General features: G+C 63.5%; 2 protein-coding genes across 2 annotated transcripts; one reads left to right on the forward strand and one right to left on the reverse strand.

The window, feature by feature from the left end:
* The first annotated feature begins 3,802 nt into the window (after window positions 1-3,802).
* Window positions 3,803-6,279, forward strand: POLR2H (RNA polymerase II, I and III subunit H). The gene is made up of 5 exons (XM_053986225.1): window positions 3,803-3,987; window positions 4,327-4,410; window positions 5,127-5,220; window positions 5,575-5,658; window positions 5,780-6,279. Exons 1-5 carry the CDS (start codon window positions 3,915-3,917, stop codon window positions 5,895-5,897), a joined length of 453 nt encoding a protein of 150 aa, XP_053842200.1. The 5' UTR covers window positions 3,803-3,914; the 3' UTR covers window positions 5,898-6,279.
* A 312-nt stretch (window positions 6,280-6,591) lies between these two features.
* Window positions 6,592-8,891, reverse strand: THPO (thrombopoietin). Its single transcript, XM_053986525.1, has 5 exons — window positions 8,514-8,891; window positions 7,607-7,734; window positions 7,437-7,523; window positions 7,069-7,233; window positions 6,592-6,970 (listed from the first exon to the last, which is right to left on the reverse strand). The coding sequence occupies exons 1-5, from the start codon at window positions 8,551-8,553 to the stop codon at window positions 6,788-6,790; spliced, it is 603 nt and encodes a 200-aa protein (XP_053842500.1). The 5' UTR covers window positions 8,554-8,891; the 3' UTR covers window positions 6,592-6,787.
* Between the last annotated feature and the right edge of the window lie 845 nt (window positions 8,892-9,736).

Genomic DNA, 9,736 nt, shown 5'->3' on the forward strand with positions numbered 1-9,736 from the left:
AGGCCACATTGCTGCACCCCATGGGGGTACCCGCGGAGCTGGTGGGGGAGCAGAGGAGTGCACAACACGGGCTGGCAGCACTGCCCTGGGTAGCCCACATGGCCTTGGCTCCCCGACAGCGGGGTGCAGGGGGGGACCCCCATTCCTCGGCATGGGGACAGTGCCTCCCTGCTCCTTGCCCCACTGGGATGGGCAGGGATACCAGCATGCCAGGTGCTGGCCGTTGCCCACCTTCCTGGCCTCACCCTGCCCTTGTTTGCTTCCCTAACGGTGGCGGCCTTTCGGCTCCTTTGTGCCGGCGGATAACAGGAATCGCCGCTACCTCTGAAGTACCGGCCGCCAGCCCCCACCCCAAACTGGGCAGCAGCATGTGGGATACCTGCAAGGAGTCCAGGCATGGGCAGAAGTGCAGGCAGACTTGCAAGCAGCAGGTGTGGGCATGGGGTTCGGGCAGGTTTCAAACCCCCACTGCTCTTCTGCTTTGCCTTCAGGTCCATATTGCAGCCCATGAGCCCATCCCCAGCACCCCAGCACCAGGGCAGTGCCCAAAACCCTGTCCCTGTCCCCCTCCCAGGAAAAGCAGCTGGCGGCAGCCCACGATGGCTGATGTGGGGCCCCCAAAGGCCGCCCCACCGGATGGAGGCCTGGCTGCCTTTCAAAGGCGTTTGTGTTGTATAATTTATCGGCAGGAGATAACAGACAAGCGGCTAACGAAGGAGGGGGCTGTACCCCTGCTCTGGGGAGTCTGGCACCACAGCACCAGTGCTGCCAGGATTCATCACACTGGGGGCACGCACACCTCCCTGGCCAAGGTGTAGGTTCCATTTTGGTTTGGGGATGCCCCACGGCAGAGCCAGAGATGGTCCTGCTCTGTGCCTGCTTTGGAGCTGCTGCCTGCCTTGCACAGAGACCCCAGGGACTACTGCACCACCAGAGCAGGGGGAGCGCGGGTCCAGTATTTGGGGGTTCTTCACCCCAGGGACACGTGGACTTCCCAGCATGGGGGAAGGGCAGCAGGCATGGAGAGGCACAGGGTAGGGAAGGACTGGTCCCACGGGCACGGGGGCAGTACCTGGCGCCGGATCTGAGGAGAGTTTGTTTAATCCCAGATAAGGAGGCGACGCCAGGCACCTGGCTGGCAAACGGGTGCTCCCTGGGCAACAGCAGCGAAGGCAGTGCTGGCCCCCAGCCTCCCCCAGCACCTGCGCCGGGACCGTCTTTTCAGCCTCGGCTGCACAGGGCTGGTGTTAGTTGGGCACATGACTCCCTCTGGCCACCCACACCCCAGTGGCATGGCATGGCATGGCATGGCACATGGCACGGGGTCAGCGAAGCAGCCGGCACACGGCACAGCCAGGGCAGATGGGCATGGAGTGCAGGGAAAAGCAGGCTGCCCCATCCTCTGCCAACCCAGGCCAGATTTACACCAGGGCCAGCAACCCCCTGGCCAATCCTGCCCCAAGGGTTGCGTGGGCACGGGGCCAAGAAGGGTGCTTAGGGGCAAGGACAGCTCTTGGCATCGTGGTCCTGCTACACAGCCGGTGCTCAGGAGGTTCAGGGATGTGCCAGTCTCCTGCTGCCACCCTGATCCTGTGGCATCTCTGGGGCATCTGGAAATCTACTCCCCCCTTCCCCATGTGGCCCTGGAGGTGGCTGCATGCCCATGACCCTGCCCAGTGTGGGGGCTCAGGAGTGCCCTGCCTGCAAGGGCAGGGAGGCAGACAGATGGCAGTGCTGGCTGGCAGGGTCTCTGGGCAGCAGCACCCCTGGGGGCTGCCTCGCCGGCTGGTGAGCACAGTCCCAGCTGCCTGCTGGCCTGTACTGAGTGTGCCAGGTCTCAGCAGGGGCAGACAGGCACAGCCAGGTGGGATTAGCCCTTTGTGTCACCACGCAGTGGTCCTGATAGCATCCACGCAGGGGGCACAGCTTTGCCATGGCACTCCAGCCTGAATCACATCAGGATCCCAGTGGGTACCCCTGAGTACAGCTGGGGCTGGCACATGGACCCCCTCCCCGAAAAACAGCCCTGGCCCCCACGCCACCCTGCCCCGGCCGGCTGGTGTCCGCCAGGGAGGTCACGTCCCTCCAGGACGGCACCCTGAGGATTCTGGAAAGGGCAACTGGTCATACTGGCGAGCCTGGCTGTGGTAGGACTCCCTCCGTTCCGGCACACCCTGGGGCTGTCCTGCCATGTTCGGTGTGCTGCTGCCACCCCCTGGCAACCTGCACAGCCCCGGGTGTCCCCCACAGCCCCTCACGCAGGGGTGTCCAGGTCCCCTGCACCAGCCCAGTCCTGCAGCCCAAAGAAGCAGACACGCGGGATGCAGGATGCCAGGAGGGCACAGGAACTCTGGGGAAGGGTCCACACCTCTCACCTTGCCCCAGAGGGGAGCCTGTCTGCGGTCGTCACATTCTGGCAGGGAGGAGGTTTCTGCCCCTCCCGAGCCAGGGTGGACAGAGTGGGGAGGGGGCGGCGGGGCTTGGGGGAGTTACCCAGCCAGGCGATGATTAGAAGGAGCCGAGGTTCCGTCCCAGCGGATTAAGACTGTCCCCGCTGAGTGCCACCGCCGCGGGGTGACCCCGCCGTGAACCGCCCACGCTCCCCCGATGAGCCACCAGACCCCTCGCACCAGCATCCCCCTTCACGCCAGTGTCCCCGCTGCGTGTCACCCCCTGCCCCGTTCCGCTGCCTGCGCCTCAGGCATGCGTGAGGATGCGCTGGCACCGTGTCACGGAGGGGACATGCCATGCAGAGGTCACACCTGTGTGTGTCTGGGGACCACAAGCATCTTGTGACAGGCCTCCCGGTGCTGGGGCAACTTGGCTCTGGGTGCCATCCCGGACCACGACCTGGAAATGTCTGGCTCCTGGGGACAGCAGGGACTATGTCCCCATGAAGCCGCCTCGCTGCAGGCATAGAGGCCATATTCCGTAGATGTCCCCGCTCACGACCTCGTGGTCCCTAGGGAGATGGTGGCATGTGACTCACACACAGCGCCGTGCCACCCGCTCTCTCCAGTCCCCATCACACCGGGACACCTGCCGGCTCCACCAGCCTTCTTTGTGCCACATCCGGGCGGGCACATCCTGCCCAAACGAGGCGCAGGGTCCCCACTGCCAAGCCTCCCCAGAGGCAGGGAAGAGTTTGTTCGGGCAGGCTGGCGGTGGCGTTCGGGGAACGCAGAGGACAGGGCTGAACTCTTGAACCCGCACCGGCAGCTCCCGACCAGATGCCAAGCATGGAGCACCCCGTGGCGCCCAACGTGTGAGCAGCCCCCGGCCGTGCCAGACCCCCCTGCTCCCCTCACGGTTCATCGGCAGGACACGGGGGACGGTGTCACACGTCCCTTCCCGCCGTGGCTGGCGGGCGAGGAGGAAGAAGCCGGTGGGGGCGGCAGCCCCGAGACCCATCGCTGGCTGAGTCCGCGCAGCTCATCACGATGTCATCGGGGAGCGCGGGTGAAGCCCCTCTGTCCCATGCGGCGAGGGTGGACGCGGGCTGCAACGGCCCCGAGGGACAACCCCGGACCCTTCCCGGGACACCGGGACCCCTCCCGGGACATCCCTGACCCCTCCCGGGACACCGGGACCCCTCCCGGGACATCCCTGACCCCTCCCGGGACACCGGGACCCCTCCCGGGACTCCCCGAGCCCGCCGCGCGGGGGCGCTGCCGTGCCCGCTCCGTGCCGGGGGCGGGGCCGCGGCGCGCGGGTCCATCCGCGGCCTAGCAGCGCCCCCTGCCGGCCGCGCGCGGGAGGCGCGGGCACGGGGACCGCGCGCGCTCCCGCCGGTCCTGGCGGGGAACGGGCCCCGCCCACCGTGAAGCCGCTTCCGCCCGGCCCCGGCGGTGAGTTTGCGTCATCAGCGTGCGCCGGGCGGGAGCGGCGCCGGGAGCGGGAGCGGAGCCGCTGCCATGGCCGGGATTCTCTTCGAGGACATCTTCGACGTGAAAGACATCGACCCAGAGGGCAAGAAGTTCGACCGCGGTGAGTTGGGCCCCGGCCCGCTTCTCCCGGTCCCCCGTCCGCCCCTCCCGCCGGCGCTGGCCCCTCCGCGTGTTGGCAGCCCCCGGAGCGCCCCGCTTCCCCAGGGCTTCCCCAGCCCGGCTGCTGTGCCGCCCACAGGCCCTGTGTCTTGCATTCCTCGCCCCTCCGTGTTCCTCTCCTGCCTGTGCACGCCTCCGCCAGCTGCCGGGCTCTGGCATCCATCCCAGCCCCATCCGAAAACGGCTCCGGTGCCAGCCTGGGGTGGGAAGATGACCCTGTTCCCACCCAGCCCTCGGGGCTCTTCTGTGTCCTTGTCCCTGACTCTGCTGCTGTCCCCAGTGTCGCGCCTGCACTGCGAGAGCGAGTCCTTCAAGATGGATCTCATCCTGGACGTGAACATCCAGATCTATCCCGTGGATCTCGGTGAGCCATCGGGCTGCGGGCACGGGGCGGGGCAGCCGGTGTCAGCTTGGGTGGGCGAGCTTAGAGGGGATGGAGTCAGGAATTGCTGTGATCAACGAATAAGCAGCCTCAGGGTTCCTTGTGCCCCTGTGTTGTCCCCAAGTGACAGGAGGTTCAAGGCACTCGGTGTACTGAGGCTGAGCTGGGTTTCTGGTTCACCTCCCTGTGTGTATTTGGGCTCACCTCTGTCCCTTTCCACACAGAAGCTGTTTGGGGAAGCTGCTTCAGCAGGTGGTAACCAGGTTTAAGGGAGAGCTCCTGAAATTAACTTCTGCAGCTAAATATACTAAATGTGTGGAAAAGAAAATATTACCCTTGATGAGGGGCACAGAAGGGCTGAAGCTGATGCTGCAGGGAGCTCATGTACCTGCCCAAGGGTCCAGCCAAGCTCTCTGGGGGGATATAAGTGAATATCTTCTTGTGTCCCCTGAAAACACCAGCAGTGGTGTCCTTGTAGCTCTGGTTTCCTCTGTGATGTGGGGAACAAGGAGACACAGGATCCAGTGTGACCTTTCACACGTTCCCCACAGTCCTGTTGGCGGACTGGCGGCAGGGACAGAGCTTGTTTGGCACCCGCTGCCAGCGTGGCCCTTTGCCACCGCCCTGAGCTCTGGCTGTGTGTGCTGCTGCTCTGGTTGTGCTCTAACCTTCTCACTGCTGCTCTGGCCTCCTCACAGGGGACAAATTCCGCCTGGTCATCGCCAGCACCTTGTATGAGGACGGCACCCTGGACGATGGCGAGTACAACCCCACGGATGACCGGCCGTCCAGGTACAGGGCCCAGCTGGGACGAGGGACTAAGTGAAGTGCTGAGGTTGAATGTTTCAGGTTGGACACTTAAGAGGAATTTCTTCACGGAGGGAGTGATTAAACATTGGAATGGCTGCCCAGGAGGATGGTGGAGTCCCTATCCCCTAGAATTGTTTAAAGAAAGGCTGGGGGTGGCGCTCGTGCCATGGTCTAGTTGACAGGGTGGTGTTCAGTCACAGGCTGGACTTGATGATCCAAGAGGTCTTTTCCAGTCTAATTGACTCTGTAACTGGGAGGTACCTTCTCCCAGAGGACACTGAGCTGGGGGAACGGCCAGGTTTGATTCCTTGCTGACCTCAGGCTGTGCTGTTGCAGGGCAGACCAGTTTGAGTACGTGATGTATGGCAAGGTGTACCGGATCGAGGGGGACGAGACCTCCACGGAGGCGGCCACGCGCCTGTGAGTGCCTGTGGAGAGTGGGGGGACACAGTGCCCCGGGGTGGGGTGGGGATCGCTGGGATCTCGGCTCGGGTCTCCCATGGGATTCCCTGCTCTCACTACTCCTCTCCTCCCACCTCAGCTCTGCCTATGTGTCCTACGGGGGGCTGCTCATGCGGCTGCAGGGAGACGCAAACAACCTGCACGGGTTTGAGGTGGACTCTCGCGTTTACCTGCTGATGAAGAAGTTGGCCTTCTAGCACACCTCCATGGGCTGCCCCACAGACATCCAGCTGGAGCCCTGGGAGCCCACGTTCTGCTCCAGCATCCATGCTGCCCAGCCTCCTCAGAGCTGAGGAGGCAGGAGCAGTCCCCCTCCTCATCCCAGTGTCTTCTGACTCCTGCTGGGATCCACATCTCTGTTTGCAAGGAGAGAGGTGCCTGACATCTGAGTGGACACCATGCTGGGTGCTCCGGTCTTGCCTGATGGCATCTCCTCACCTTTGCCTGTGCTCAACAGCCCTGGCTCTGGCCAGGAGCAACTGGACTAGGACAGCTGCCTGCCTGCCTCTGAGGACCATTCCCTCGGGAGCCATCCTGAGGCAGGCTGCCTTGGTTTTGATTAAACTGGGATGTTTTGTACACCTGGCTCTGCTTGCTGAGAGATGAGGCTGGCAGGGAGTGGATACACCTGCGCAGGGGCAAAGGGGGAACCCTGACACTTCCCAAAGGATGGGGCAGCAGCAGGTGGGTACAGAGAGGAGGAGTGGCAGGTGGGGCTGTGCCGGGGGATCCTGCAGCACTGGCAGCTGCCATGGGTGGGAGCGGGCACTGGGCAGAACTGGGAGCGTGTCCCAGAGGAGCTGGCTTCTGCCCCAGGCCCAGGCACAAGGACACACACAACTCTTTAGAAAAATAGCTCTTTAATCAAAAAGCATTCACAGTAGAGGTGCCTGCCCGGATGGGAGCAGGGCCTGTGCCTGCTGGCACGTGTGTCACTGTTTGCCTCCACTTGCTGCATGGTTGTGAAGACTTGAGGAACAGGTGCCAACCCTTTCCCTGTGGGCATCTTCCTGGGCAGCCAGAGCACAGCTTAGTGTCCTGCAGGATTGCTCCAGCATCGCTTTGTGGTCGAACCCTGTCTGCAGCCTCACCGGGCCCCGCATGGAGGGTCTCTGCTGTCCCCCTGTCCTTGCTTGCACAAGACCTTGGCCAGGTCAGAGAAGAAGAAGCGCAGCTTGCCCTGTACCAGCTGCCGGTAGGTGAGGAAAATGCTGGAGATGTGGGTCTGCTCCACGGAGTGTGGGGAGCAGCTCGGCTCCCAGTGTCCTGCCTGAGAGTGGGACAGAGGGGTGACAAACACTGTTGCACCCAACCCCGCCCAGCTGGCACCTGTGCCGGGGTGGTCTGGCTCATGTGGGGAGGTCTCACCTCCCAGCTGAAGGTCTGCAGGAGCAGGAAGAAGGAGTTGGCGTGTCGGTGAAGCTGGCTCAGCTGCCTGGCCCCGCACACGTCGCTCACCTGGCCCTGGGCCCCTGCTGCAGCACCCACCAGCAGGGCCAGGTCACACAGGATCTCCCGCCGCTTGGTCTCGTTCTGGGGGAGCAGACAATGACCCCCAGGGCCTCGTTGCTTTCTGTGCTCACCTTAGGTCTGGTGAAGTCCTCTACCCTCCCTGTGCCACCAGATATGCCTACAGGCATCTTGTTCAGCATTTCTGGTGCTTGTGCCAACCCAAGGTTCCTTCTCCAGTCCTGTTAGCACACCAGTGCCAGCACCCTCCTCCCAGCCCCTCTCACCGATTTGGATTTCCACTGCAGGAAAGTGAAGTCCACCAAGGGCAGCACTGCAGGGCACCTGAGTGCAGGCAGGGCCTGGCACTGGCCCTAGTGAGAAGAGATGTCAAGGTGAGGTGCCAGGAACTGTGCATGTCCCTGGTCTTGGGTTTTGTGGGGGACTCTATCCTCACCACTCTCTTTTCCATGTCCTTGGCCTCCACGATGTACTTCTGGATAAGCCTGTTGTCACAGACCAGCCGTGTCGGGCTGGCACGGTCCTCTTTCACGTGCAGGAGGAAGGATGTGAGGAGGAGCAGTCCTGGAAGAGATGGGGTTGCCTTGTGCATTGTGCCAGTCTCCCTGGGCAGTGCCAGCCCAGAATCACGTGCAGTGGCAAGTCCTCTCCCCAGCCCTTTGGTGGTCTTGATGGCCCCGTGGAGGGGGTGCAGGGGGAGGCGTGAGTGGCTGAGGAGGGCCCGGTGCTGCTCTCCAGTCAGCCAGCGAGGGGTGCCGGTGCTCACGGGGGAGAGCCGGGGTTTCCGTGCAGTGCTGTGTGCCAAGGGGCCGCACAACCATGTCTGCCAGGTTTTTCGGCCACGCTCCAGGCAAGGAAGCAGGGCTGTACTCCCTGTGCAGACCAGGGCCAGCCCTCTGGATCCCTGCCAAGAGCAGTTCCAGGTGTCATGTGCACTTCGGGGAATCCCAGCCTGCAGTGTCCCACAGGGAACATCTGCTCCTGGCCGAGTGCTCCCCTGCCAGCAGTGCCTTCCCCAGTGCCGCTGCGCACCGCTGTGCCCAGCAACTGCCCATCCTGCCAGCTTCTCCATACCCTCTTTGCATCCTCCTGCCTGCCTCACTGCCTGCCCTGGCACTACACCAAAAATCCTCAGTGCAGCCTGTTTACCTAGGATGGGCATGCAGAGATGCTTGGTTGCCCTCACATACTGGTAGTGGCCAGGTCCAACTAGCCCAGAGCCACCCTTGGGGTTCGATGTCCGTCTGTGGGATTCATCGTGCAGGGGACACTCTGGCTGTGGGGCCACAGTATCCACTGTCCCTTCCTGCGCACCCAGTCCCCCCTTTTAGCCACACACTCACTGTTCAGCTCCATGCTCGGCTGGGGGCTTCGGCCCTGCATCTTCCACCCTGGGGCCAGCGGCTGCTCCCTGGCTCCCGTCCCCCTTCCATGGAGGGCGGTGGTGGCGCGGGTTCCCCGCGAGCCGCCCAGGCAGGACGGAGGGCCGGAGGCCGGCAGCGGCCCCGGGACAGCGCGGCGCGGCTCTGCGGCTCCGGCCTGGCCGTCCAGCCGAGGCAGCACGATTTCCTGTTGTGTCGCCGCTGACCTTCCAGCTAAATCGCAGCAGGGGCCCCGGGCCCGGGGGAAGGCTTCCTGCCTCTGGCCGCTTCCTCCCTTGGCTCGGGGCACGGGAAGGGCGTCCCTGGGCGCCCTCCATGGCTGCTCACCTGGCCCCAGGCCTGAGCGCTCAGCAGCCAGCACCTCAGTGGTCAGTGCCTCAGCTGTGCCTGTCCGGGGGTAGAGGGTGGCCCTGGTACCTGCAGAAGAGATGGTGTCAGTGATCCTGCACTGGACAGACCCGGGAACATCAGCCCTAATGAAGTCCTGCTCCTGGCTGTGGCAGCCAGGTACAAAAGCCACCAAAAACCCTCTCCCAGAGGTGGACCATAATCCTGGTGATCCTCTTCCAGAGATGGACTTCATCCATGGTGGCATTTATCCAGTTAGACCCCATCCCTGTTGACCCTGATGCATCTGACCCCTGCATCCACCAGAGGTGACTCAGGGAGCTGGAGACTCCTGGGATGGCTGTGGTTCATGGGATCCCTCTGGGCTGGGGAGGGCTATAGATCACAGGGGTCAGGGCTAGTGCATAGCCCCAGGGCTATTTCACATGGGGTATTGGTTGGGAGTGGGCTGGGTGAGGCACCCACAGATGTCCCCTCCCTGGGTAGGAGAAGCACCAGGCCCCCCGTTCAGCACCATGCCCTGGCATGGCTGTGACATTCCCTGGCAAAATCAGCTCTCGCTGGGCACTCTGGCAGGGGGTGCACATCCCCATGCCCATGTGTACGTGTGTGTCCCCCCATACTGCACACGGGTACACACCCACCACGTGCACCCTCAAACCTACACGTACAACACACGTGCACTTCCCTGACACGCGTCGGGCCTGCGCTCAGATAACCCTCCACCCCGGCAGCCCCCCGCGGCTTCCCTCTGGGGGACACCCCCCTCCCAGCACACATCCTCTCGCTCCTGTCTCCCTGCAGCGCGTGGTTTCCTTCTCACACCCCGGCTCTCG

Source organism: Vidua macroura, chromosome 10, assembly GCF_024509145.1.
Source record: "Vidua macroura isolate BioBank_ID:100142 chromosome 10, ASM2450914v1, whole genome shotgun sequence".
NCBI lineage: Eukaryota > Metazoa > Chordata > Aves > Passeriformes > Viduidae > Vidua > Vidua macroura.